Source organism: Saccopteryx leptura, chromosome 4 (assembly GCF_036850995.1).
Source record: "Saccopteryx leptura isolate mSacLep1 chromosome 4, mSacLep1_pri_phased_curated, whole genome shotgun sequence".
NCBI classification, from domain to species: Eukaryota; Metazoa; Chordata; class Mammalia; order Chiroptera; family Emballonuridae; genus Saccopteryx; species Saccopteryx leptura.
Genome location: NC_089506.1, coordinates 213,904,903 through 213,930,433, shown reverse-complemented (window position 1 = coordinate 213,930,433; position 25,531 = coordinate 213,904,903). Strand labels below are relative to the sequence as shown.

At 59.0% G+C, this 25,531-nt stretch overlaps 5 protein-coding genes across 15 annotated transcripts; 2 read left to right on the top strand and 3 right to left on the bottom strand.

Annotated features, from left to right (window-relative positions):
* Positions 1 to 72: 72 nt before the first annotated feature.
* On the bottom strand, positions 73 to 1,372 carry MRPS34 (mitochondrial ribosomal protein S34). Its single transcript, XM_066382938.1, has 3 exons — positions 1,003 to 1,372; positions 807 to 849; positions 73 to 719 (listed from the first exon to the last, which is right to left on the bottom strand). The coding sequence occupies exons 1-3, from the start codon at positions 1,321 to 1,323 to the stop codon at positions 427 to 429; spliced, it is 657 nt and encodes a 218-aa protein (XP_066239035.1). The 5' UTR covers positions 1,324 to 1,372; the 3' UTR covers positions 73 to 426.
* NUBP2 (NUBP iron-sulfur cluster assembly factor 2, cytosolic) lies at positions 168 to 18,018 on the top strand. 6 transcript variants are annotated; one of them, XM_066382932.1, is made up of 8 exons: positions 11,549 to 11,736; positions 12,919 to 12,981; positions 14,931 to 15,049; positions 15,265 to 15,403; positions 16,547 to 16,701; positions 16,832 to 16,942; positions 17,076 to 17,145; positions 17,729 to 18,018. In XM_066382932.1, exons 1-8 carry the CDS (start codon positions 11,694 to 11,696, stop codon positions 17,872 to 17,874), a joined length of 846 nt encoding a protein of 281 aa, XP_066239029.1. In that variant the 5' UTR covers positions 11,549 to 11,693; the 3' UTR covers positions 17,875 to 18,018. The 6 variants fall into 6 exon arrangements, with proteins under 6 accessions (XP_066239033.1, XP_066239029.1, XP_066239028.1 ...); XM_066382931.1 differs by having other exon boundaries at positions 15,205 to 15,403; XM_066382935.1 differs by lacking the exon at positions 12,919 to 12,981 and adding an exon at positions 13,658 to 13,818 and having other exon boundaries at positions 11,610 to 11,736; positions 15,205 to 15,403.
* EME2 (essential meiotic structure-specific endonuclease subunit 2) lies at positions 1,365 to 5,172 on the top strand. Its single transcript, XM_066382930.1, has 8 exons — positions 1,365 to 1,675; positions 2,003 to 2,139; positions 2,518 to 2,610; positions 3,509 to 3,600; positions 3,805 to 3,898; positions 4,072 to 4,187; positions 4,340 to 4,529; positions 4,620 to 5,172. Exons 1-8 carry the CDS (start codon positions 1,438 to 1,440, stop codon positions 4,788 to 4,790), a joined length of 1,131 nt encoding a protein of 376 aa, XP_066239027.1. The 5' UTR covers positions 1,365 to 1,437; the 3' UTR covers positions 4,791 to 5,172.
* SPSB3 (splA/ryanodine receptor domain and SOCS box containing 3) lies at positions 5,313 to 11,366 on the bottom strand. Of its 5 annotated transcripts, XM_066382926.1 has the most exons (8): positions 11,214 to 11,337; positions 10,859 to 10,923; positions 9,802 to 9,939; positions 7,029 to 7,209; positions 6,727 to 6,914; positions 6,529 to 6,631; positions 6,323 to 6,448; positions 5,313 to 6,077 (listed from the first exon to the last, which is right to left on the bottom strand). In XM_066382926.1, the coding sequence occupies exons 3-8, from the start codon at positions 9,925 to 9,927 to the stop codon at positions 5,737 to 5,739; spliced, it is 1,065 nt and encodes a 354-aa protein (XP_066239023.1). In that variant the 5' UTR covers positions 9,928 to 9,939; positions 10,859 to 10,923; positions 11,214 to 11,337; the 3' UTR covers positions 5,313 to 5,736. The 5 variants fall into 5 exon arrangements, with proteins under 5 accessions (XP_066239023.1, XP_066239022.1, XP_066239025.1 ...); XM_066382925.1 differs by lacking the exon at positions 10,859 to 10,923 and having other exon boundaries at positions 11,214 to 11,366; XM_066382928.1 differs by lacking the exon at positions 11,214 to 11,337 and having other exon boundaries at positions 10,859 to 11,200.
* Positions 18,019 to 19,189: 1,171 nt separating the features above from the next.
* IGFALS (insulin like growth factor binding protein acid labile subunit) lies at positions 19,190 to 25,003 on the bottom strand. 2 transcript variants are annotated; one of them, XM_066382921.1, is made up of 2 exons: positions 22,162 to 25,003; positions 19,190 to 21,185 (listed from the first exon to the last, which is right to left on the bottom strand). In XM_066382921.1, exons 1-2 carry the CDS (start codon positions 22,706 to 22,708, stop codon positions 19,384 to 19,386), a joined length of 2,349 nt encoding a protein of 782 aa, XP_066239018.1. In that variant the 5' UTR covers positions 22,709 to 25,003; the 3' UTR covers positions 19,190 to 19,383. The 2 variants fall into 2 exon arrangements, with proteins under 2 accessions (XP_066239018.1, XP_066239019.1); XM_066382922.1 differs by having other exon boundaries at positions 21,395 to 22,302.
* Between the last annotated feature and the right edge of the window lie 528 nt (positions 25,004 to 25,531).

Sequence of the window (25,531 nt, the reverse complement as noted above, 5' to 3'; positions counted from 1 at the left end):
GTCTTTTCCCCCCACACTTCTGCAGACCACCCGCTGCGGTCTACCAAACTTGAAGAAACCACAATCCGAGGCTGCTTCATCATTTGCCTTTATTTGCAGTCAAGTTTCAGTCTTGGCTGAAGCAACGCATAATGGGGAAGGGAAGCAAGCCGGGAATGACAGGTGCCGGCGCTGGGGCGCCACACCCACTGGCCCCGCTGCTCTCAGCTTTCCCCCAGCAGCTGCCTCCTGCGTGGCCCCTCAGTAAGATCTGGGTGTTGGGCTACAGGGGCCAAGGAAGGGCACAGGTGCAGTCTCTGAACAAGTCACAGAGGTCGGATCCGAGCTCCCAAGGAGCTGATTCCGGTGTAATCCAAAGACACTTTGTTTCATTAAAATGGTGCCCATTGCCTTCCAACCTTCATGCTGACTGCCAGTTCTGGTATTTTAGACTGGAGTGCCCCTGGCTTTTCTCTTTGCCTCTTGTTTCACAGGGTAGTCCCAGGGCTCAATGCATGTTCTCCCCAAATTCAACATAGGTTCCTCAGTGCTGGTGTCCCCATTTTTCTGTCGCTCTGCTAGAATCATGGCCCGGAGCAATGGTGGGTAGGGCACAGAGCGCAGAGTGTCCTCTGGCATCGGCTTGAAAGTGGTGAAGGCCTCCTCCTCGTGCTTGGGCACCAGCCGCCAGTCGTGGTACATGACCTGTTCGATTTCCCGGGCCTCGCCCTCCGTCTTTCCTGGGGAAAGAGAAACGGGGCTTATTGCACACACCAGTGGAACAGTCTGTTGCCAGCAGCCACCCTACCTGGCTTTCGACTCCTTACCTTTGAAGGTCAGGATGCCCCAGGCCTTACCGTGGTCCAGGTTCTGCAAGGCAAACAGGGAGGGTATCAGCTCACAAAGCTTCCTTGTCCCAAGAGGTCAGGACGGGGCGAGCCCATCCCACAAAAGCCGCGTGAAAGGGGAGCAGCACTGCCCCCCGATGCTCAGGAGCGGCGAGGTGCGGCCCGGCGCACGCACCTGCGCTGTGTAGTCTGGACGGACACGCGTGAGGCGCCAGTAACACGGCTCGTCGTGCTGCCAAAGCCAGGACTTGCGCGTGACTAGGCGGCCCAGGCCGAAGAACGGAAGGCGGCCGAGCAGCTGCAGGAGGCGGCTCTCGCGGCGCACGTCGGCCCAGGCCCGCACTGGCAGCCGGCGGCCCGAGTGCGGCCGCGTCAGCGTCTCGTAGTCTAGGGAATAGAGCTGTGAGGCGCGCGGTCGCTCCCGCTGCTCGCGCAGGGCCCGCACGCGGCGGGCCAGCTCGGCGATTAGCCGCGGCCGCACCTTCTTGCGCGCCATGGTCGGTCACTGAGTACGTGCTCCCACCGCCGCCGCGGCGGTGGCGGAAGTGGCTGGTGTTCTCTATAAAGGCGTCCGGCCGCGGCCGGAAGCCAACAAGAGGCCGGGCCGGCCATGGCGAAGCTTGGGCCCGGGAGGGCCCGTGGCTCGTGTCGGGGCCGGGGACAGCGGCGGCCCCCAACATGGGAGATCTCGGACTCGGACACCGAGGGTGCTGCCGACGCGGAATCTGACTTGGGGGCCACCACGACGGCACGGGACCCAGCGGAGGAGCGCAGAGCGACCGCCGAGGCGCTGCGACTGCTGAGGCCGGAGCAGGCGCTGCGGCGCCTGGTGGTGCGCGTGGACCCAGGTACACCCGAGGGCGAGGGCAGGGGTCCTGGAAAAAGCTGCGCTCTGCTGAAGCGCTGGCATTAGAAGCTCCTCCTAAGCACTGGGAGGTTGTACTCAGCCCACTGCGAGGTGAGAGGGGCATCTAGGCCGCTTCTTGCCTAGGAATTGGCGCCGGCTTTCCAATTGGGGGACTTAGTTAAAAGACTCCGGGATCTGGACCCAGTTGCGCTCTTGGAGCCGTGGAAATAAGTGTATTCGTAACGCGCCGCCCCTGGCTGCGGGTCTGCTGAGTAGCATCCTTACGTGGAGGGAAAGTTGTGATAGCTGTCTCTTCCGCACAACCCAGCCATTCTGGAAGATTCTGGTGCTGACATCCTGATGGAGGCCTTAGGCTCCCTGGGCTGTGAGTACCACATCGAGCCCCAGCGTCCCGCCCGGAGCCTCAGGTGGAGCAGAGTGAAGCCAGAACCTTGCCCCTGCAGCGTGAGTGCCCCAGTAACCTCGTTTCCTGGTTTAAATAGTGCGGTCCTGAGTTGTGATTTCATATGAGGCAGCTACTGTAACCGGGCACATAAGCTAAGAATTGAAATGTTGAGTGAGGGATGGCTAAGCTACTCTGCTGGTCTGCGTGCTAAGGAATATTCCATCCCTACTGGTGCTGTGGTCAGTGTTCCTGCCAGCCCTGTGGGCCAGGGCTGGTCTTGGCTTCAGCAGGAGGCCACACTGGCTTCTGTAGAGCAGTCCTTGTGGACATGGACTTGTCTGTGACCCCGAGCCTCAGCGCTGCTGTGGTGCCCAGGCCAAGGTCCTGGGGCACTTAAAGCTGAGGTTGGGCAGCAGTACCCCTGGATGTCCCTATAGGTGCCTCCTGAAGTGTGGGCTGCTGGAGAGGAGGAACTCCTGCTGCTGCTGGAACCTGAGGAGTTTCTGCAGGGTGTCTTCCAGCTGACCCAGGTGCTTGGTGAGGGGCTGGGTTCCCAGCCTGGATGCGGCATTCTCCCAGTCCTGATCAAGGGCGGAGTGGCTGGAGAGGGTGTGCAGTGGGCTAGGGCTCCTCTCTGTTCAGCAGCCACAACATTGTGGGTAAGATGGAGGAAGCCAACTGGGCTCTTGGCCTGGGAGCAGACGGAAGCCACAGCTGCTTCTAGAGGGCAGAAGCAAGGATAAGGATGACCCTCTGGAGAGCTGAGTCAGAAGCCAGAGGTGGGAAACTGGTGAGAGGGGGCCTGGGAACTTGGGCTGCAGGTTGGTTGTGCAGTCCAGCTGTGAGAGCCAGCAGCCCAGCCCCGCCTGGCTGAAGGAGGGAGACTGCTCAGTCAATGTTTACGCCATCTAGAGGTCCCCAAACTTTTTACACAGGGGGCCAGTTCACTGTCCCTCAGACCGTTGGAGGGCCGCCACATATAGTGCTCCTCTCACTGACCACCAATGAAAGAGGTGCCCCTTCCGGGAGTGTGGCGGGGGGCTGGATAAATGGCCTCAGGGGGCCCGTGGGCTGTAGTTTGGGGACGCCTGGACCCTCTGCAGGGTCCCAGTGTCTGAAGTTCAGTGTTTATCAAGCACCTGCTACCAGGGAAATGCCAGGCTGGGGTGCAGAATGGCTCAAGAATGGGGAGGGGGACTCAGCCCAACTTTTCTAGGACTCTGGGCCATGCCCTGGGGCTTTCATAGCTCCCTTGACCTTGTGGTTGGTTTTACAAAGAGAGCTGGCTAGGTAGAGGAAGTCTACTGCAGTCTCCTCCCAGCACCACTGGGTCGTTCTTGTTCCCTTCTTTCTGCAAACTAGCGGGGGGCTGAGCCCTGCTCACCACAGCCCCATAGAACCAGTATGGCAAATGTTCTTGGCTTGCAGAGCTGTGATCCAACCTGCTCAGTGCCCTGGATCTCTCCTGAGAGCCCTACCTGCTCCCACCTGGCTGTCGTTGGGCTGAAGGCCTACTTGTGGTAACGACCACTCTTGCACCGTTATAAGACCTGGCTGGGTGGGAAGTTCAGGGAAAAGGTCAGGGAAGCTCTGGAGCTGCTGTGACATAGCTGACCCCACACACACACACACACCTTGGGTGGGATATGAGGGAAGCAGGAAAACGCAAGAAGGGTGGGACCACTGGGATATGGGGAACTGGAGGCATAGTCACCTCTGTTCAGGTCTCACCAGCCCAAGGCCCAGGAGATGTGGCATCCAGAGAGTCCAAGGGTGACCCGTGCCAAAGTGGTGGTCGGCTGGCCTGAGGTGGAGGAGGTGAGGGCAGTCGGGTTGGGTGAGGTGGTTGGCCTTGGCTCTGGACTTGGGCTGGTCTCTGAGGCCCAGAACCTGGGTTTGGTCCCACGGTGGCACATGGGATTGGGCTTAGCTGGGTGTCCCCCAGGGTAGCCCCCCTCTGAGCTACCCCCATGGGCTTGTGTCTTCCTCAGGCCTTGGTGCTTCTGCAGCTCTGGGCAAACTTGGACGTGTTGCTGGCGGCCTCCTGGCAAGACCTGAGTCAGCATGTGTGTACCTTTACCAAGGCCCTGGCCCAGCGCCCATACAAGTGCGTGACCCCCACCCCAGCTGGTGGCTGCTGCCGGGAGGGTAACAGGAACATCTGGAGGGGTGGTACCCCCTGGCCTCTGAGAGCAGAGGGCTGAGCTGGAGGGCAGGAGAGATGAAGCCTCTAGAAACCACCTTGAACTCCATCCTCAGGCAGTTCCAGGAGTCCAGGGCCTTTTCCTTCTGCACAGCTGGGCACTGGATGGCAGGCCAGCGAGTGGTAAAAGATGGCACGGGGCTTCGAGGAGCCTGGTGGCGGCAGATTAGGCAGTTCAACCGGGTCAGCCCAGCCGTAGCCGATGCTGTTGTTACAGCTTTCCCCTCCCCTCGCCTCTTGCAACAGGTGAGTTGTCTCCCATACCACCCCCCCAACTCCCAGATACGGAGGCCGAGTGCCTCAGACCTGCCCTGCTCGTCCCTGTGCCTCCGCTAGGCGTACTTGGCCTGCAACACTGAGCAAGAGCGCCTGGCCCTCCTGGCTGACCTCCCCGTGAAGGTGGATGAAGGCGCTCGGCCCCGAAGGGTGGGGCCTGACCTTTCCCGCCGAGTCTGCCTCTTCCTGACCTCCACCAACCCTGACCTCCTGCTGGATCTGAGCTCCTGACCATGCCTGCCTGAACTCCGCCAACCAGCTCGACAGCAGGCAGCTCTCGGCAAGGGAGTGACCAGCAGCTACAAGGGTGGCAGGAGGAGAGCAGTGACCCAGCATGGCCAGTCCCTCTGCCTGGGGAGGGGCTCTGTCAGGTGTGAACCCAGGGGGAGGGCACAGGGAGCAGGAAAGGTTCTCGGGGAACTGGCATGAACAGAGGAGTCAACTCCAGATGCCTTGCTGGTACAGGGGCTGGAGAGGATGGGACAGGGCCCTGTACACTGCCCGCTTGGTGGCCAACTGGGACAGTTGCAAAGGATGGAGAGTGCCCAAGTCTATTTGGGGACAAGCATTGGTCACCTGGAAGCTTAGGGGTGGCACCTTCAGAGGGTAGAAGTGAGGCAGTCTCAAGGAAGGAGAACCAGGCCACCTCTTCCAAAGGGTGCTGTGGCTAAGAACCACAGGAGAAAAGCTGTGAATAGCCGTGAGTACCAGGTCTCAGCATGGACTCCTTTTCATTTTACCACTGTGGAGATATGAGGCATAAACCTGGAGTTTATTACACTTGTTTCAGTCTTGGGCAGGAGGAACAGCTGACAACATGCAAAGCAAGTGAAGACAAACCCAAGGTCCTGAGGTGGTGGCTACAGGGAAGCAGACCTCTGATCCGGCCACAGCCGCCAGGCCTGCAGTCTCGGTCCAGAGAGCTGGGATGGTCACTCCCAAGAGACTCCAAGGAGGGATGCACGGCTCCCATACGCAGCGTAAGAAGCAAATCAACTCAAGACAGCCCTAGGTCTCGGCATCCCAGGGCCTGTGGCCCCTGAACCACTGTGGCAAGGACTGTCCCCGCGTGACCTGGGCCTAGCTCTTCCCTCTCCTGTCATCCTGGAGCGCAGCCTTAAGGGAAGGGTGGCGAATGCTGTCCCAGCCTCAGAAGGCAGTCTCACTGGAAGATAAGTCAGGTCCTTCTGCAGCGCTTCCTCTGGCAGCGCCGGGCCTCTGGGCTGTTGGGACTGGCTATGGCCTTGGGTGAGGGCACAGGGGGCTTGTGGTGGCCACAGTTCATGTTCAGGACCCAGCCCAGCTTGTGGTGTAGCACCTGCTTGAGGCCAGGTGGCAGGGGCAAGCCCTCAAGTGTGTCCCCAGAGTTGGGTCGCAGCTGGCGTAGGCGGTGGCAGCACAGGTACTGCAGAGAGGTGGCACTGGCGCAGGAGCGGATGACCTTCATGCTGCTCTTAGCCGCCGTAGAACACACCATCGGATAGAACTTCCTGTTCTGCAGCTTGGTGGCTGCCACTCCTAGAAGAGAGGGCACAGCTTGAACCCTGGGCCAGGAGGGGGCTTAGCCACTCTTTGGAAAGCCTCCTGAGGTAACTGCGGTGGCCCTTGTGCCATCCCACCCTCTGGAGACCCTGGGACCTCAGGCTTCTTTCTATGAAGACACCTTGTCAGGAAGCCTTGGGCCCTGGTCTCTGCTTCCTGCAAGACCTCAGCAGCAGCCATACCCACAGGCATGTCTCGCCTGGGATCCCGGCCACCCTCACCTATGCACTTCCTGTTCTTAAAGAAGGTCAGTGTCCCATGCCAGGAGTCCAGATGCACACCAATGATGGAGCCCTGGCCGAACCGCGAGGAGAAGCTCGTCTTGTCACCCTTGTGGTGGAGGAGCCCTGAGAGACAGCAGAGTGGGGGTCAGCCCCGATGCCTGGGGGCCCCTCCCAGCCTGCCCACCATCAGAGGCCCTACCTACCTGTGTAGGAGAGACCCCAGCTGTCCTCATCCCTGCCAAGAAGGCTACAGAATGTGTGGTGGTACTTGTCCAGGTCCACATCTGACGTCCCAATGCCCACCATCTGGAGACAACAGGCCAGGCAGAGGGGGCCCAGGCCAGGGCCCCCAGCAGCGCACCGCTGCCCTACCTCCACCCCAAGCGCTGCCGGACGCTTACCATGTCGGTGCCGTAGACAGGTGAGGTCATCTTGATCTCCCAGAAGTGCTGCCCCTCCCCCAGCTCCTTGGTGCCTCGGATGGCTGCTGTGCCACAGCTGTACTCCACATGGAAGTTGACCTTTCGGTTGTCACAGCTCAGCAGGGTGGCTGACGACTTATTTAGGTCATCCCAGACCCAATCAAAAACTGGGCGAGGAAAGGGCAGGTTAGTGTAGTCTCCTGAGCCCCTGCCAGGTCCTCCTCACCTGGTCTACGAGGTACACCCCAGCCAGCCCAGATGACCCTACACCAGGAGCTTACACTCATCTTCCTCCCCACAGCGGCAGTCCTTGCCCCGGTGGGCTGCCGTGTGCAGGCTGCCACAGAAGGAGGCCTCACTCTGATTGTCACAGTTGCAGAAGGACTCCCCTGTCACAGGCACAGCGCTCGGGATGGATGGTGGCAGAGACGAGTACTCAGGGTCAGAGTCGGAGTCACTGTGCTGAGAAAACAGGGCCGGCTGTATCCCTGCCACAACACTCACCACAGGCCAACACGTGGGCTCCTCCAATGCCCCAAGGAAGGCATCTAGGAGTCTGGCCTCCAAGGCTTCCCCAGGTCCCGAGTGTACAGCTGGCCCACCCTCCACAGCGCTCCCGGAGTGACCCTGGATGCCTCCTGGCTCAGGTGCTGGGAGGGCCTCCTTCCCAAGGACCTGCCGTGCTGCTGGCTTCCTGAGTGGGCTTAAGGGCTCAACCCCATTTCTGCATAGCCAAGAGGGCCTGGAGGCCCAGCCGATGAGCCCACACAGGGCTGCATGCGTTCCATCGTTCTCCAGGCAGCTTCTACATCATGGATAAGCTGTGGCCTCACCCAGGGTGGCCTGAAGCAAGGCAGCCCCTTGGCAGAGTCTACTTTTGGCCTACTGAAGGCAGCTTGGGTCCCACAACAGGCAGACACTGGGCTCTGGTAGGGGCTCTTCACTGGGGCAGTGCGAGTACACATTCTGGGGCTGTAGTTCCTTTGACTTCCTCGCAGAGGGTGGCTCTTAACCGCTATCCTAGGGCCCTAAAAGCCCAGGGGCTTCATGGTGCTGCTTCAGCTTCTTTGTAGGAAAACATTCAGCGGGGGCCTGGTCCTCTGCTAGTGGTGGGGAGAGGGCTCAGCCCTAGGTTTAATCCCAGACAGAGCTGGGCAGGTTCTAGCAGCTGCTGACTCACCCTCTCCTGGAGAGGGGTGAGGTGCTCTGAAGCCACACAGGCCCCTCTGGGTACCCACATTGGCTGTGGACCCCAGGCCAACCCTGCCTCACTGCTCAGGGCCACAGGACACAGCCAGCCCTGCCTGCCTGCTCTGCCAGCCCTCCTGGGTTGGCCCGGGGTCCTGGTCAGGCTCCAGCCTCCTCTCTGGATTCTGGAAATTCCTCTTGCCTCCTTTAAACAGGTGACCTTGTTCAGATGACGCCACCCTGAGAACAAGACCCCCGCCTCCCCATCAGAGCTTACTAGGCCCATCCCCCTGCCCTGACCCCTCTCTCCCCCCACCTGTCACGGGGGAGGTCTCTTTGCCCTTGGATGGCAGATTTCAGATACCACTTCAAAGAAGCTCTTCTAGCCCTCCCTCCTGGGTCCTCTTCCTTCTCATCAGCTCCTCTGACAGTTTCCTCTGTCCTGTTGGTCTGTCTCCTCCCACCACAACGGAAGCTCTGCAGGGGAAGAGCCTTGTCCTCGTTTCCTTCCCACTTACCCTGGACCCACACAAGCTCGTGAAGTAACCGGACTGCACTAAGTGGGCTGAACCTCAGTCAGAGACAGACCCCAGAAAGGAGACTAGACGCAGGCCCAAATCGCCCCACTACCATGGAATGGTGATTCCCCCCAAAACTGAGTCAGGCACACTGCCAAACAGAGGCAACCCCTTCCCAGAGCCAGAAACCAGCAGCGCAGACCTGAATACTGCAGGCCTGGAGGTCAACCTGGGAAGGGAGCAGACCCAGCCTGTAGCAAGCAACACATAAGGGCAGAAGGGGGATGTGTGTGTTCAGCCATCAAAGGCGTCAAGGTGACACACCAATGTGTCCGCCCACATACTTAAGTACTCCAGGCGGATTAGCTGAGGAGGCAGGCTACACGTAAGCATGTGTCACTGCACCCCAGCCCCCCAACACTGCCTACATCCCAGAGTGGTGAGCCAGTGAGGCAGGGACAGGCACAGGAAAACAGACTGCCCTAGGCCATGTGGTCAGGACAAGAGCTGCAGATGGGACAGGAATGCATGCCAGGGTCTCCTGCTGGCCCAGATGGGTTTGGGGGAGGGTCCAAGAAGGGGCCCAAGATACTGTCAATCCAGAACAGTAGCCTCCAATTCTCCCTCAAGGCCTAATGGTTCCGTAGGGCTCAGATGTACCCATTCCCCAAGACATCCGGCTGAGCCAGAACAATATGCAGAGTAGCTGTGACAGCACAGACAAGTCACCCAAAGTTCACCCCTGCAGGAGAGCAGCGGAGGTGACTCAGAGCCAACTTCTTGTCCTAGGAGATTCTGGAAGATAACTGAGAATCTACCTCCTAGCGCCCCTATAATGTACAAAAGCCACATAGCCCAGTCATTCTCGGGGTGAGCACAGCCTCTGGCAGCTGAACCCTCAGGAACATCAGGCAGCCTGACGTGAAACGAACAGTTGAGCTGCTGTTCCAACCAGAACTTGGGAGCAACTAAGGGAAGGCACAGGAGTTGTCTTCAAGACTAAAATTTTTACACGCATATACACAAATATAGAGCGCATGTCTGCAGGCAGAGGAGCCATCCAGGAAGACGCACGTGAAGTTAGGACAGCTACCTTAGGAAGTTGGCTGATAAATAGAAAATGTTCTGGTGAATGAATTGACAAAAGTATCACTGCCACCCTCTTTGGTGGAAAGAATAGAGAGGGGAATGTGATATCCTTCCCTGAGGTCCTATCACCCCAGGGCCATTCGGATCCTTAACCAGGGTAAACCCAGGGTAGCAGTAGGGTCCTGTTGTGCCCATCCTCTGTCCTAAAGGGGGTCTTGTCCCAGGGTCTCCATACCTTAGTCCAGCACTTCCCACCTACCTGCCCATCAGAGTCATAGCCCCTGTTAGTGGTCCCTGCCAGAGTCATGGCCCGGGCATCTGCATCTCGGTGGGCAGCACTCAAGACAAAATGCCATGCTCTGCTGCTCCGGGGGCGCCTGGCCATGGTGGACAGGATCTGAAAGAAAACAGGTTCTGAGCAAAGGGAACACCTGGCACACTGGAAGATCTCCCAACAACCCCAGCATTTGGCCCCTGGCCATGTGTGCCAGGCCCTCCAAAGGTGGATTTTTTGGTGAACCAGTAGGGGCTAAGGTGAATCTCCTCATAAGCAGCTACTACCTCACTCCAGTGTCCAAGCACCTTGACAAAACCTAGGTAGAGAGTATAGAAAGCCACCCAGACATCCATGACTCTCAAATGCATCTCAGCCTGGCTCTGAGTTCAGTCTTGGGAACCCGGCTGGGCTGTCTGTATGTCCCTCAGACATCTCAAACCTCACCTGGCTCCTCCTCCTCCTCCATTGTCCAGTTTGACAAATGGCATCTCCTACCTCCCAGTTCCTCATGCCAAACTCATAGTAGCCATCGCCCCGCCCCCCATACACACACCTGCCTTCCTCCTTCCCACCATGGCCTGAGCCCCCCCCCCCCCACAGTCCCCACACCACCCACTTCACACAGCCAAGGTATTTTGGAAAATGTAAGCAAATCTTAACAAATCATCTCAGAGCTTACCACTGTTCTTAGGATAAAAGGAAAAGGCCCACCAAGTTTTTCTGTGCTTCTCCAATCAGTAATGGCCTTATCCCAGTTGCTAGCACTTCCCTGCCCTTTGCCCAGAATGCCTTCCCTCTCGTTTGGCTCTCAGCTTCCGTATCCGACTTACAGTAACACCTGGATTTCTATGAATATCTACTGCCTAGCTCTACCACAGACTTAAGTCTACAGGAAGGCTGGGGCTGTCCCCAGTGAGGACTTCGCCGGGCACAGGCCAGCGCCATCGGGGAGCGCAGGCACTGCTTTCCAGGCAAGGGAGCGCCGTCTGCAGAACTAGATTCCCCTCGATCCAGCAACGCCGCCGCACGGCTCCTTCACCTGCCGGCCAGAGCCAGTCCTGCAAGCCGGCTCCAGTCGGCCGGTCTAGTCACCATCCACCGCGTCTGCGGAGTACAGTGGAGCCACAAGATGCATGCGGAGTGACAGGCCCACGAGACTGTCCCAGCCTCAAAGTAGGGGACCTCTTATTAATTCCAGTGTCCGGCGATACTGCGGTAGTGCGGCTCCACCCCGTGCTGCGCGGCGGGCCTGCCGTGCGAGGCAACGCGCCCGTTCCGCCCGCCCGGGCCCCGGCGCCGCCCGGGGGAACAAATGCGCGGCCGGGCCCCGCCGCCGGCGGTCCCTCAGTCCCGACCCCAGCAGGCGGGGAGGCGCGGACGTGACCTGACCTCACCTGCGCTGCTCCGCCGCCGCGCGCCGCCGCCAGCCGTGACCCACTTTCCGCTCCCGGCGAGACGTAAACAATCCCCGCCTCCCGCAATGCATTGGCCACGCAGCCGCAGGCGGGCGCTCCCGGCCCGGAGCTCTGGCGGGGCGCGGGCCGCGCGGCACATGCCTCTTTCCAAGAGGCTGCTGAATCGGTCAATCCCGAATTGGCGTCCCCATTGGTCACATCTCAAGCCGGGGACGAGGCCTGCCCGCCCAAAGAACGAGGGGCGAGGTAGGGAGGCGGCCCCACACTCGGGCGTTGACACGGAAGTGGCTTCATCTCTGGTACGTCGTCCGCGCCGGGACTTGCGTACAACTTTGTGCAATCTGATTGGCTAAAAGAAGCTCAAGTGCACCTATCAAGAGGAGCCAGGAGAGGCTCGGCTGCCCATTGGCCTAAAGGCTCTTCACTCTGGCTGGAGGAAGGCAGAGTGAGAGGAAGCGGATGGAAGGCGTGCAACCTGCGGGAGGGATGGAGGTGGCGGCGGGTGAGTTTGCGGGCTTCTGTGTTATCCGGGAACGGGCCAGTCTGCGGCTTTTCGGGGCTCCGGGTGTTTAGCAAATTATCTTATTGTCAGTGTAAGTCGCGAAGACTCACGTGGACTGTTCGTGTAATGTTCTCAAGTTATAAGTTTTTATGTAACTCCAGCACTGTTCCGGAACGTGCATTCAGGGGTACACAGAGTAAGCCAGGGGTCCCCAAACTTTTTACACAGGGGGCCAGTTCACTGTCCCTCACCGTTGGAGGGCCGGACTATAAAAAAAACTAGGAACAAATCCCTATGTACACTGCACATATCTTATTTTAAAGTAAAAAACAAAACAAAACGGGAACAAACACAATATTTAAAATAAAGAACAACTAAATTTAAATCAACAAACTGACTACTATTTCAATGGGAACTATGCTCCTCTAACTGACCACCAATGAAAGAGGTGCCCCTTCCAGAATGCGGTGGGCCAGATAAATGGCCTCAGGGGGTCCTAGTTTGGGGACCCCTGGAGTAAGCTGTCGTTAAAAACAATACTGCCCTGTTTTATACTGTGATTTTTTTTGTTTTGGTGATGCTGCAAGAAAACAGGAAAAAGTATAAATACGAGGTTTTAAGTAGAAGACGCTAGAACATCACATGCTTTTAATCAGTGGAAATTTTATTCTAGCTTTCTAAACTTAAAGACTTGAAAAAATAAAAGTGTGTTGGACAGAATACAAGCGAATACAGTCAGATTTGCACAGATTAACCAAAATAGGTTTTTTGTTTTTTGTTTTTTGTTTTTACAGGGACAGAGTCAGAGAGAGGGATGGAGAGAGATGAGAAGCATCAATCGTCAGTTTTTCGTTGCAAGACCTTAGTTGTTCATTGATTGCTTTCTTATATGTGCCTTGACCACGGGCCTTCAGCAGACAGAGTAACCCTTTGCTCCAGCCAGCGACCTTGGGTCCAAGCTGGTGAGCTTTTGCTCAAACCAGATGAGCCTGCGCTCAAGCTGGCGACCTCGGGGTCTTGAACCTGGGTCCTCTACATCCCAGTCCAATGTTCTATCCACTGCGCCACCGCCTGGTCAGGCCAAAATAGGTTTTCATAAGTAGGGGTTTGGCACGTCTTTTGAAAGACCTTGGGTCTGGTATCTTGGACTTCAAGCTCTTACATGCTGAATTCATCCATCAGATTGTAAACATAACACTGGAGAAAAAGGATCAAACGGGTTGTTAAAGGCAGATTTGCTAAAAGGTAAGAATATCTTCTAGACTGATTAATTTAAAAAGTGCTAGCTGTTTTTTTAACTAGTGCAAAACACACATAAAAATTCAAAAGTCTGCCTGACCGGTAGTGGCACAATGGATAGAGCCTCGACCTGGGATGCTGAGGTCCCAGGTTGGAAACCCCGAGGTCCCTGGCTTGAGCAAGAGGTCACAGGCTCGGCTTCAGCCCCTCCACCCCACCCAAGGCATGTATGAGAAGCAATCAATGATCAAAGTGATGCAACTAGAGTTGATGCTTCTTGTCTCTTGTCCTGTCTCTCTCTGAAAAAAAAAGATTGACTTTGCTGACTTTAGTTATTTGTTTTTCTACAAAGATTTGTATTAAAAGTTATAAACTTGCCCATTGTGTCAAATCATGATTGGCTGGACTAAGTATTGGTTATACATAGGGATGAGGGTGAAGGAGACTTGTTGTCCATAATGGGGCTCTTCACTTTCTCTTGAAGGAAGATACTGCTTTTCTTTTCGGTTCCAGACATCTAGTAGGCACTTGATGAATGCAGTTGGTTGATCTTTCGTTTATAAATGTTCCAGTGTACTTAGGTGTAAAAGGTTCTGTGGTTAACCCCTAAGGATTGCTCTCTGAGAAGTTTGGCTCCTTCCAGTTACCTGATAAGTGCATGAGTGTCCTATTTGATTCTCAGATAAAGTTTCCCACTTAAATGAGGAAAGTGAACCGTAGTGATTAGGATCTTGGCTGAACCAGGGTTCAGATCTGGCTCTTCCTGTGTTTCCACGTGGGACCTCCCCTCACCCCAACAACAGTGAAGTTTGACTCCCAAATACCTTTTGATATTAAAGCAATGTGAGTAATTAACCTTTTAAGTTGCCACAGAAGTGATCTCAAGCCATGGTCTGGAGCTTGTTTGCAGGCAGTGGTCTGGGTTGGGTTGTGCTCTTTTCAAGATGTCCCAGCCCCAGGTGCTGGAAGCATGTCTAGGAAAGGTACTTTAAAAGCATTGGTGACAAGGACCTGCCTGAAAGCCAGGGTAAGCGCCCTCTGGGTTCTTCCTAGGGAGGTTTTGGATGTGGGCGTCTTTGAACATACCCTTGAGAGGTGGGTACAGAAGAAGAAATGTTTTTCTGTGTTGATGGTTGAGCCCCATCTGCACGTGGGGAGCGTGGCAGGGTGAGGTTCTGATGAGTGCTGTGGCAAGAACGCTGGAGTATTGCAGAGAGGCTGAGGGTTGTTTGTATGCAGATGGTACAGAGATTGAGTTGGTAAGTATTTATTTGGTGGCATTTGGGGCTCGTTGGAAGGAAGATGAGCTGGTCCGGGGTGGCTGGTGGCCAACAGGTCCACAGAGTTGTTGGACCCAGGACCTGCATGGGAGTCACCAAGGGCACAGTGGCATCCTGTGTCTTCCCTTGTGTACTTAGGGTCTCTTAAGGTACGGCTGGCAGCCAGGTGACACTGACATTCACGCACACACATTGTTGCAGCTGCTCTGGGTCCCCAGAGCTGTAAGGGTCCCTCCTGAGACCTGGAGGCCAAGCTGCCTTGAGTGCCTCTCTGACCCAGAGGAGTGAGCTGGGCACCTGCAGATCAGACCTGGGCGCTCGGAGCCGGCTGGAGCTGCCCGAGCACAGAGGTGTCTCGTGGCTTTAGGAACTCTGATTTGCATTAGTCGTCACCCATTTCCATTGGAATTAGCTGGGAGCCAGCAGTCTTTGGCTCATCGCCTATGTGTGTGCCGTCACACATGTACACGCTAGAAGACGAGGAACAGTTCGGAGCATTTTCGACTGGAGTGGGAGTAAGAGCTTTGGAGGAGCCAGCCGGTCGGGTCTGGTGCCTGCTGGAAGACCTGGTGACGGGGCCGGTCTCAGGACTCGGGAGATGGGGGTGTGCGATGACCCTGTGAGTGAGCGGTACAGAGCATCTGTGTGAGGGGTCTTCTCACTTGTCCTGAGCAGAGCCTGGAAACCTGGCTGGCGTCCGGCACATTGTCCTCGTTCTCTCAGGCAAGGGGGGTGTCGGGAAAAGCACCATCTCCACAGAGCTGGCCCTGGCCCTGCGTCATGCGGGCAAGAAGGTGAGCACCACCCGTCCTTGCCCACAGAACCTGCCTCCTGAACCACTCCTCACTCCTGCCTCTTTCCCTTGTGGGTGGACATAGAGGGAGGTAGCTGATTTCTTCCTGCCTCGGGAGACCCCTCCAGGCCATGCGGACATCCTGGCTCCTCGCAGGTGGGAATCCTCGATGTGGACCTGTGTGGCCCCAGCATCCCCCGCATGCTCCGGGCGCAGGGCCGGGCTGTGCACCAGTGTGACAGTGGCTGGGTGCCCGTCTTCGTGGACCAGGAGCAGAGCATCTCCCTCATGTCCGTGGGCTTCCTGCTGGAGAAGCCGGATGAGGCTGTGGTGTGGAGAGGCCCCAAGAAGAACGGTAATGACCAGGCAGGGGACTTCACTGTCAGCCTTCTAGCCTCCCTCAGCGGATCTCTTGGTGCTCAAGTAAAAAGCTGAGTTAGAACCTGGGGCTGCTGGCCCTCCCCACCCCATGAGCCCCCTGTTGCTCACTTGACCAGTCAGGCCCGGGCGTCATATTGGCGACCAGATGGTGGGTGTAGGCCCTGAGAATGAAATAGCTATGTGGCCATCAACGCTGTCCCCTTCTGCTGGGTAGGAAGGGTGAGTCTGCTCAGACCCGGTCCCACCCGGTGTGTGTTGGGTATGGGAAGGCACCAAGGTTGGACTCCTGTGCCCCCTGCACCAGCAGGTGGTATTAAGCCCCCTCCATGCCCTGGCCGGTTGGCTCAGTGGTAGAGCATCAACCCAGAGTGTGGAAATCCCTGGTTCAATTCACAGTCAGGGCACACAGGAAAAGTGACCATCTGCTTCTCCACCCCTCCCTCCCTCCCTCCCTCCCTCCTCCTCCTCCTCCTCCTCCTTCTTCTTCTTCTCTCTCTCTCTATCTCTCTATCTCTATTCCTCTCCCGCAGCCATGGCTCCATGGATTTGTTGGTCCTGGGCGCTGAGGATGGCTCTGTGGAGCATCCGTCTCAGGCACTATTGAGCTTGGTTGCGAGCATAAACCCCAGATGGAGGTTGCCGGGTGGATCCTGGTCGGGGTGCATGCAGAAGTCTGTCTATCTCTCCTCCTCTCACTTAAATTAAAAAAAAAAAAGTCTGCTCCAACTGGCAGTGAGGCTGCAGGTGTGTCAGGCACAGGGTGGGGGCTGCTCCACTCAGGTCAGCGCTTAGGTTGTGAAAGCTGAGGTGTCCCCCAGGCTGGGCTCAGGCACCCCATGATGCTCACAGCTCCAGCCGGCCTTAACAGGAGCCCCGTGGGGTGGGGTGACCCAGCAGCCGGGAACAAAGGAGTGCTTGTAGGGGACCCCGAAGGACGGGGGGCCTCCCGGAGACATTGGGCTCCCCCACGCTGGGTGAGGCGCAGCTCAGAGCCCGTGCTTGCGGTACCTATAGAGACGCTCGCACTGGGGGCCAGTGGAGTGGTGTGTGTGTGGGGGGGACCCCTTTTGAGATCTGCCACCTGACCTCACTGCCTGACCTCCCTGGGTCTTTGCAGCTCTGATTAAGCAGTTTGTGTCTGATGTGGCCTGGGGACAGCTGGACTACCTGGTTGTGGACACGCCCCCAGGCACCTCTGACGAGCACATGGCTGCCGTGGAGGCCCTCCGCCCCTACAGCCCCTTGGGGGCCGTCGTGGTCACTACGCCCCAGGTACTGCCCAGCATTAGCCCATCTCCCATTGTGCCCCCGCCCCGGTGAGCACCTCTCCCTGCTCTTGCCGTGTGCCTGGGTGCGGTGTTCGGGGCTCCATCGGCCCGGCCTGCTCTCCCCTGGTCTCTAGGCGGTGTCGGTGGGGGACGTGAGGCGGGAGCTGACCTTCTGTAGGAAGACGGGCTTGCGGGTGATCGGCATCGTGGAGAACATGAGCGGCTTCATCTGCCCGCACTGTGCGGTGAGTCACCGGAAGTTGCAGGGGGGAGGTTGGTGGGGGAGAGGCTGCTGCACCCCCCGCCCTGCTCCCTGGGCCTGGACCCCACTCCCCGAGTGTGAAGGGTCCTCGGGCGAGCCCCATGCCTCTCTCCTAGGAGTGCACCAACATCTTCTCCAGGGGAGGCGGCGAGGAGCTGGCCAGACACGCTGGAGTCCCCTTCCTAGGTGAGCGGCTCAGGGCTACCCCTTGGTCTCTGCTGCAGGTGGTCCCACCTGCCTACACCCACCGTCCAAGTTGGGGGAAGGTGACAGCAGCTGTGTCCACCTGTCCTCAAGTTGCAGGTTATCAGTTCATCTCTGAGTCCGGTCACTACTGACTGATCGAAAAGAAACGGCCTAAAGGGGAGGTGGCCCCACCTGGGCTGTGGGCAGGAGCTCACGCCGATGTCTATGGAAACCCCACTGAATAGAAGCATGGCTGCTCTGGGGGCGCCTCGGGGGGCGGGGGCGCAGAGGACGCCTGTGGTGCGTGGCCATGTCTCCCCAGTGCTTGCCTTGTGCTTCCTGCCAGGGGGCAGAGCTTGACGCGGCGGAGCTGGGCCTGCTGGTGGGCTGGTGGCCATCGAGGTGGAAATGGAGTCCAAGAGCCTTTCTGCGTCCCTCAGCCAGGACAGGCTGACGGGTGTCTGGCGGCGCATAAGCAGCAGCGAGAGCGCTCCGGGCAGTGGGAGGTGTGTGGACATGGCTCCCTGGCATGGCTCTCACCACCTCCCCTCACCCTCACGACCCCTTCCCTCTCTCATTGCAGGCTCTGTGCCCCTGGACCCCAAGCTCACGAGGAGCCTGGAGGAGGGCCGAGACTTCATCCAGGAGTTCCCCCAGAGCCCTGCCTTTCCCGCCCTCTCCGCCATAGCCCAGAAGATTTTGAAGGAGACACCTGTTCAGCTCTCCTGACCGAGGCGGCGCCGCCTGATGCCGCTGTGGGTCTCAGGCTCACAGACACCAGCAGCTGCCCTGGGTACGGTTCCTGGAACCTGCGGGGCTGGCACAGTCCTGGCCCTTTGGGGACATTTCAGTGCTTCAGCGGCATCTGGGTGCCAGGTCTCTGACAGAGTGGTTCTGCTGGATGGGTCTGTGGCCGGCCCCAGGGGTCAGCGTGGGGTCCCAGTGCCGTGGCCTGAGCTCTGGTGCCTGCACAGTCGCTCTTCGTGTTGTGGGACTCACGGCCCCAGATAGGCCACTTCTGATAGCCAAGCCTCCACACTGTCCACAGAGCTTGTGGGTGTGGGAACTGGCTGGGGACTTTGTCGTCCTCCAGTGCCTGGCTGCTGGCAAAGCCGTGAGCGATGGTGGTGTCAGAAGGAATACCCATAGGGTACTAGTTAGAGGTGCCCACTATTAAATGTGTCCCTCCACTGCAGTTACAGGTCTGACATTTCTGGGTCATCCGCCTTGGTCCCACGTTTGCCTTAGTGTATGGCTGTGTCCTGTAGCAGAAAGCATTCCCCTTAACCCAGGGCTGGGCCAGTGGGCCGGTTATCGACAGAGCCCTGAGGACTGCAGTGAGGTTGTGTTTGGACTTGCAGAGGCATTTCTGATGTCAGAGCAGTGTGTGCATGGGAGCCTTGGCCGGCTGGTAGTGCTAACTACTGTCCGGCCCTCCACACCGCAGGGACCGGGCGGGGCAGAGCTAAGAGCAGAGGAGGTGAGTGTGAACAGTGAGTCCTGGGGCTCTCCCTGCACCTTTTCTGGGAAGGCCATTGCAGAGCAGAAGTGGTCGGAGGTGCCGCTCTTTCCAAGAGCAGGAGGGCTGCAGCAGAGGGAATACGGCAGCTCTGGGTCAGGATGGCAGGGGGGTCTGGGGAGGTGACCTCAGGCGCCATTTCCTGGGGATGTTGGGGTGCTGAAGGTGGGGGGAGAAGGAAGTGCCACTAAGGGGTTCGGCCAGGAGCAGAGGGGGTTCCAGAGACAGGATTGGCACCCACTCTGGCCCTGGTTGACATGAACTGATGGGCCTCTTGGAGCAGAGGCTGCCTTTGCTGTGCTCTGGCTTCCTAGGACTAGGCTGCCTCCAGGAGCCCTGCCTCAGGAACCCGAGTAAGTTCCCTCTGCTGCTCGGGTGGGGGTGGGGCGGGGGCGGGGCACGAAGGGGGAAGCGGAGGGTGGGCGGGGCTGAGCAGCCACAGGCCTAGCCGGTGAGGATCCACAGGTACCCAGGCCCACACTCTTCTTCCCTCCCCAAGATTCGTCCCTGTGGTCAGAGGCAGTGTTTATTAAATTGCTTTTAATGTGTGGCAGTGGGGGAGGGCTTTGCCCCCACGCTCCTAGCCTTGCCTTCCGGATTAGGTCAGCAGAGCCCCAGACTGTGGTCCCTGGGAGCTGCAGGGTGGGGGCCCACCTTGCTCTGGGGACGGTGAGGGCTCGTTCTGACGCCGGTGGCCTCTGGCCTGGACACGCCTTGGATCAGCAGTGAGCAAAGTGGTCCTCGCCAACGTCACGCAGGTCGCGTCCCGAGACGCTGGGGGGGCTGGCACAAGTGATGTTGTTGTAGGTGTGTGCAGGGGGCTGGCCATCGTCCCGCTCTGGGGCGGCCGGGATGAACCGGGGCACTACGGCGGGCTGCTGCAGGGCGAAGGCCCTCAGGGCCCGGAGGGCGCAGCCGCAGTGCCAGGGGTTGCCCTCCAGCCACAGGCGCTCCAGGCCAGCGGGCTGGGGCACGAAGGTCCGCAGAGAATTGTTCCTGAGGCTGAGGTAGCGCAGCCGCCCCAGGGGCGAAAGGATGCTCTCGGGCAGGGCCTCCAGGCGGTTGTGTGACACATCCAGCCAGAAGGTGCGCTGCAGCGGCCCCAGGACCTCTGCCGACAGTGCGGACAGCCGGTTGCGGGACAGCAGCAGGTACTCCAGCTTGCCGAGGCCGCGGAACAGCTGACGGGGCAGCTGCGTGAGCTGGTTGGCAGTGAGGTCCAGCTCCAGGAGCTCCGGCAGCCCCCACAGGCTCTGCTCCTCGATGGCGGCGATGCCGTTGTTCCCGAGGAAGAGCCGGCGCAGCCCCGCCAGGCCGGTGAAGGCGTGCTGGCGGACGCGGCCCAGGCAGCCGCCCTCCAGGTGCAGGCTGTGCAGCTTGGCCAGGCCCTGGAACACCCGCGCGGGGAGGCTCCGCAGGCAGTTGCCAGAGAGGTTCATGACGGCCACGTTCAGGAGCCCGTGGAAGGCGCCCGCCCGGACCTCCTGGATCTGGTTGTGGTTGAGCGTGAGCACCTCCAGCTGGCCCAGGCCCTCGAAGACTTTGTCTGGCAGCTGCCGCAGACGGTTGTGGCCCAGCTGCAGCTCCTCCAGGAAGTGCAGGTCCTTGAAGGTCCCGGGCCGCAGGCTGGCGATGGCGTTGTGGGACAGGCGCAGGACGTGCAGACCCAGCAGGCCCGGGAAGGTGTCTTCCAGGAGGCTGCCCACGCGGTTGTGCGACAGGTCCAGCCAGCGCAGCGCCTTCAGGCCGAGGAAGGCGCCCGGGGCCACAGCCGTGATGAGGTTGTGGTCCAGGTAGAGCTTCTGGAGCTTGGGCAGCTTGACGAAGACGTTGGCCTTGACGCTCCGCAGAGCGTTTCTGCTCAGGTCCAGCTCCCGGAGCTCGCCGAGGCCGTGGAAGAGCGGGGGCTGCAGGTAGGCCAGCTTGTTGCCCGCCAGCACCAGCTCCCGCAGGCCGGCCAGGCCCCGGAAGACGCCATCAGGGAGCACAGCCAGGCTGTTCCAGCCGAGGTTGAGGCCCCAGAGGTTGGCCAGGCCCTGGAAGAGGCCCTCGTCCACCCTGCTGAGGAGGTTGTTGTTGAGGCCGAGGGAGGCCAGGCCTGGCGTGTGCAGGAAGGTGCGGGCCTCGAGGCTGCGCAGCTGGTTCCGCTGCAGGTGCAGGTGGTACAGGTTCTGCAGGCCCAGCAGCGCCTTCGGCTCCAGGCTGGCCAGCTGGCTGCCCTGCAGATTGAGGAAGCCCAGCCCAGAGAAGTTCTGAAAGGCTGCTTCGGGAATGGAGGAGAAGTTATTGCCGTCCAGCCACAGGGCCCTGGTGCCGTCCGGGATGCCGCCGGGCAGCTGTGTGAGGTTCCGGGAGCTGCAGAAGACGCTGAGCTCGTCGGTATAGTCGTCGTGGCCGCAGGTGCAGACAGCTGGGCACTGCAGGCCCTCGGTGTCCCCTGGCACTCCGGGCTCCACTCCCTCCAGGCCACAGGGGCCTAGTGCTGCCCAGGAGACCAGCAGCAGCGCTAGGGCCAGGCCGCCTGCAGGGAGAAGGACTTGGGGAGAGGTGGCACCGAGGGGCTTGTGATGCAAACCCGGGGTGAGTGAGACATGGGAGTTTTCAGGCCTCCTCCTGCACACGTGGGCCACCATGTTACCTAGCACCCGGACCCCAGCCGGCCACGGGAGAAGTAGGTGCTGCTGACTGGAGTGGAGGAGGGGAGCTGAGGTTCGTGGTCACCCCACTTACATTGGCAGCAGAAGGCAGGCAGGTCAACTGGGATGCTCTGCAGCTCAAAACCATCACAGGGTTGACAGGGTTGTGATACCTGCTCCAGAGGAAACTGAGGGCTGGGCACCTGGCGGTTAGGCCACGTGTCCATTTGTGTCCCCAGGGGGACACTCAAGCCGAGCCAGGCTGCCAGGTGGGCCTGGAGGGAGATGTGAGCGAGAGAATGTTCTGGAGCTGGCTTGGCTGGGTATGCACTGGCCCTTGGGGCTGGACAGGGAGCAGGTGCAGGCGTCAGTGTCAGGAAGGGAGTCCAGACCACTAGCAAGACTGTTGACTCACTGGCATCAGCTTTGTCTTAGGACAAAGGGCGCCACGCTCCCTGGCAATCACCCTCATGGGCCCATCCCTGCACTTGGAGAGCTCCGGGCCTCGGGCTGGGGCAGAGGCAGTGCTGGAGGGCACCCCGTGTCCAGCTGGGTGGGGCTTGGCCCTGAGACGGGGCTGGACAGCAGCGGCTTGGCCTCCAAGGGGCTGAGAGGACAGCAGGCCCCCGGATTGGCCGAGGGTCCAGGGCAAGGCCCCTGAGTGGGAGTGGAGGAGATAGCTCACCTGCCTCCCTATGTCGCTGTCCTGGCCCCTCAGGCAGGGCTAGGAAAAGGAGACCCTCTGGGGCCGGCGCAGCTGTGCCCTCCAACACCTCTGCAGCCCTCCCCCTGCCCCGTGGGCTCCCCAACATTCAGGCCTACCCAGCTGTCCCTTGGGCTTGGGGACACAGGGAGCCTCACCTTTCCTCGGGGCCATCCTGCATGCAAAGCAGGCAGCAGGTCTGCTGGGGGCTGGCTGTCCCTGTCCTCTGGATTTCCCCACCTCCAGGGCAGCCAGCGCCCTGTCACAGGCCAGCCCATTTCTGCTGGCCCTGGGCTCCATTAACCCCCTCCTGTCAGGCGGCCAGATGCCCTGGGCGTAGATGGCACAGGGGTGGGGCTGGGGGGCTACATCCACCCTGAAGCCAAGGTGGCCGGTCCATGGGCCATGGTGTGGCTCTGAGGGCCCTAGGGGCCTGTTCCCCACCCCCACCCCTCCACTTCCAGCCCAGCTCTGCAGAGGGGCCAGCAGCAGGTGGGGGATGGGAGTGTCCCCTGGGGCAGTCTGGCAGGGTCGGTGCTCCGATAAGTTTGGGGAGCCCAGGAAAGGAGGTCCTGTGCTGGGGTGGGCCTCCTTGGGCAACTCCTGGGTCCCTCCAAAGCAGATGGCCACGTGGGGGTTAAGCACGAGCCACATTTCCCAATGGGCCTGCCTATCTGCCTGGCACGTTGGCCACCCCCTTCCCATTTCCTAACCGCCTGGGTGGGGTCGCCCAGCCCTGCCCAGCCTTGGCTCCTCTTGCGACCTCAGGGTCAGCTGGTGTCTGGCCACCGCCCCTCCCCCAGTCTCTATTCTAGAAATGCCTGGCAGAGCCTGTGCATCCACCTTGCGTCTGCCTTAAACAGGTGGGCATTGCTTTCCCTGGATGAACTGGGGGTGGCCTAGCCTCAGGACTAGCCTCTGCCTGCTGGGAGACCCCAGGCTGTCCTGCGAGGCTCCTGTGCGGACACGGCCACCCCATTGTGTACATACACAACTGGGCTGTGTGCTCAGTGCCTGGCTCGAGGTCGTCCCTGAATCAGAATGGGTGGTGAAAGCTGGCGGAGCTGCTGGAGCCTAGGGGAGCCCCGCCACGCCCTACTCCAGCCTCCTGCCTGCCCTTTCTGCTCTCACCCCGTACAGTCTGGCCCTCCAGCCGCCCCTCCCTCCTCTGCCTGGGGCAGCAGGCCTGGGTTTGGAGGGGGCACAAAAGACACAGTTGGTCTGGGAACAGCAAGAGCGGTGGACGTTTAGATGCCCATGGAACACACCTGGCCAGGTGGACAGTGGGGAGAGGATGAGGTGAGGCGGCTGGGAGCCATCCGAACCGCCCCTGTGGGGTCTAGAGGCTCCTCTGGCCACTGGGCCCAGAAGCCGGAGGGAGACAGCTTTAGCTCCCTCCCTTTATTGAGCTTGATATTTTTCCAGGTTGTTTCTCAGCTTCTGAGAAATTATAGATCTGCCAGGGAGAAAGTCCACACCCAGAAATTTACAGAGTAAACACACATTTACACAGGAGAAAGTGCAGACTCAGCAGGAGTTCTGGGGCCAGTGGGGCCCCTGCTCTGGAAAGTTCCCCTCAGGGAGGGCCCTCTGTGTGGGGAGTGCGGCTGGAGCAGGGTGCGTGTGGGCACGGGCACAGGAAAGGGTTAATGGTCCAGTCACTGAGCATCTGAGGGTTGGGACAGGAAGTTCCTGTGAATCCCGGCAGAGCTTGGTGTCTGGGACACCCTTACAGGACTTTGGCAGCTGGGCTGCGTATTTTTAAATCTTCCTCGAGTTCTGCAGTAACATCATTGCCCAATGTTCTAAATAAAACAACTCTGTCGTCTCTGCCTGGGCCAGCTCTGGTCCCTGCTCCCACCTAGCATCTGGCCTGACTCACCAGCTGGCCAAGGTCTCCCTGAGGAGTTCAGCTTGGCTTGTCTGTCTTCCTCCTTCCTGCAAGGGGCGGAGCACTGGGGCCGGCTGCTTGTCAGACACGGGTGTGGGGCCTGGGAGATGAGCCAGGGTCAGCTAGACACAGCTATCTTGCACGCTCATTCAGGTCAGTGTGCAGTTCCCCATCTGCCTAGGGGCGTTGGGCCTGTGTCTCCTGGGGGTAGGTGCATTGCTGTTGATTCTGAATGGGTTTGTCTCAGCAGGGGAGGCCAACCCTTCCAGACTAGTTAGGGTGCTCAATCTCTCCTGGGGCACCAGGGGCTCCCTTGACACCCCAGGCTACTCTGTCGTTCTTATCCCCGAGGGGAGGTGATGGTGGTTTTCATTGTTGCCTGTCTTGATCACCAGGGAGATGGCAGCTGGTCAGAGGCTTACTGGCCAGTGGGTTGTCCTGTTGTGTGAAGTGCATGTTCAGTCTCTGGCCGACTGTTTGATTGTCAAGTCTGACAAGACTTTTTTTTTTTTAATCACATTCAGGTGCAAGCCATTTGTCAGGTGTGTGGGGCCCCTGTCTCCTGCTCTGTAGTTTGCCCTTGTGTGCTCTTTATTATGGTTGTAGTGAGGGTTCTTGAATTGTTAGCAAGATTAATGAGTTTGTTTTATTGCTTTGTTGGGTTTTTTTTGTATTTTTCTGAAGTTGGAAACGGGGAGGCAGTCAGACAGACTTCCGCATGTGCCCGATCAGGATCCACCCAGTATGCCCACTAGGGGGCGATGCTCTGCCCATCTGGGGTGTCGCTCTGTTGCAACCAGAGCCATTCTAGTGCCTGAGGCAGAGGCCATGGAGCCATCCTCAGCGCCCGGGCCAACTTTGCTCCAATGGAGCCTTGGCTGCGGGAGGGGAAGAGAGAGACAGAGAGGAAGGAGAGGGGGAGAAGTGGAGAAGCAGATGGGTGCTTCTCCTGTGTGTCCTGGCCGGGAATCGAACCTGGGACTCCTGCACGCCAGGCCGACGCTCTACCCCTGAGCCAACCGGCCAGGGCTTATTGCTTTGTTGACTGCTTTTGTATCATAGTTTGCTAGGCTCCCCTCCTCCCTATACTCCAATCAGTATGTGATTTTGTTGTTTTTTTTTTTGTTTGTTTTTTTTTTTTTTCTTTCATTTTTCTGAAGCTGGAAACAGGGAGAGACAGTCAGACAGACTCCCGCATGCGCCCGACCGGGATCCACCCGGCACGCCCACCAGGGGCGATGCTCTGCCCACCAGGGGGCGATGCTCTGCCCATCCTGGGCGTCGCCATGTTGCGACCAGAGCCACTCTAGCGCCTGAGGCAGAGGCCACGGAGCCATCCCCAGCGCCCGGGCCATCTTTGCTCCAGTGGAGCCTTGGCTGCGGGAGGGGAAGAGAGAGACAGAGAGGAAAGCGCGGCGGAGGGGTGGAGAAGCAAATGGGCGCTTCTCCTGTGTGCCCTGGCCGGTGTGATTTTGTTTTTAAAAGCAAGCCTCAAATGCGTTTGGGGCCACGAGTTCTTTGGAACGCTAGTTCACTTGCTGGGCTTTTTGTAATAACAGCTTAATTGTATGGCAAATATCTGTTTCTCTCTGTTTCAGTGTAACAATAGGAGACAACCTAGAAACTGACCAAACCAG

Bases quoted from the DNA above. Each gene is read 5' to 3' on its own strand.
- NUBP2 (XM_066382931.1), top strand. From the start codon at position 11,694: ATGGAAGGCGTGCAACCTGCGGGAGGGATGGAGGTGGCGGCGG. The intron at 11,737-12,918 runs GTGAGTTTGCGG...TTCATCCATCAG, and splicing joins AGGGATGGAGGTGGCGGCGG to ATTGTAAACATAACACTGGA. The intron at 16,702-16,831 runs GTACTGCCCAGC...CCTGGTCTCTAG, and splicing joins TCGTGGTCACTACGCCCCAG to GCGGTGTCGGTGGGGGACGT.
- EME2 (XM_066382930.1), top strand. From the start codon at position 1,438: ATGGCGAAGCTTGGGCCCGGGAGGGCCCGTGGCTCGTGTCGGGGCCGG. The intron at 2,611-3,508 runs GTGCTTGGTGAG...CTTGGCTTGCAG, and splicing joins GTGTCTTCCAGCTGACCCAG to AGCTGTGATCCAACCTGCTC. The intron at 3,899-4,071 runs GTGAGGGCAGTC...TGTCTTCCTCAG, and splicing joins GCTGGCCTGAGGTGGAGGAG to GCCTTGGTGCTTCTGCAGCT.
- MRPS34 (XM_066382938.1), bottom strand. From the start codon at position 1,323: ATGGCGCGCAAGAAGGTGCGGCCGCGGCTAATCGCCGAGCTGGCCCGC. The intron at 850-1,002 runs GTGCGTGCGCCG...TTTGCCTTGCAG, and splicing joins GTCCAGACTACACAGCGCAG to AACCTGGACCACGGTAAGGC. The intron at 720-806 runs GTAAGGAGTCGA...CTCTTTCCCCAG, and splicing joins GGGCATCCTGACCTTCAAAG to GAAAGACGGAGGGCGAGGCC.
- SPSB3 (XM_066382924.1), bottom strand. From the start codon at position 10,187: ATGCATTTGAGAGTCATGGATGTCTGGGTGGCTTTCTATACTCTCTAC. The intron at 6,632-6,726 runs GTAAGCGTCCGG...TGTTGTCTCCAG, and splicing joins CTGTCTACGGCACCGACATG to ATGGTGGGCATTGGGACGTC. The intron at 6,449-6,528 runs GTAGGTAGGGCC...GCTGTCTCTCAG, and splicing joins CTGGGGTCTCTCCTACACAG to GGCTCCTCCACCACAAGGGT.
- IGFALS (XM_066382921.1), bottom strand. From the start codon at position 22,708: ATGGGAAGGGGGTGGCCAACGTGCCAGGCAGATAGGCAGGCCCATTGG. The intron at 21,186-22,161 runs GTGAGGCTCCCT...TTCTCCCTGCAG, and splicing joins CAGGATGGCCCCGAGGAAAG to GCGGCCTGGCCCTAGCGCTG.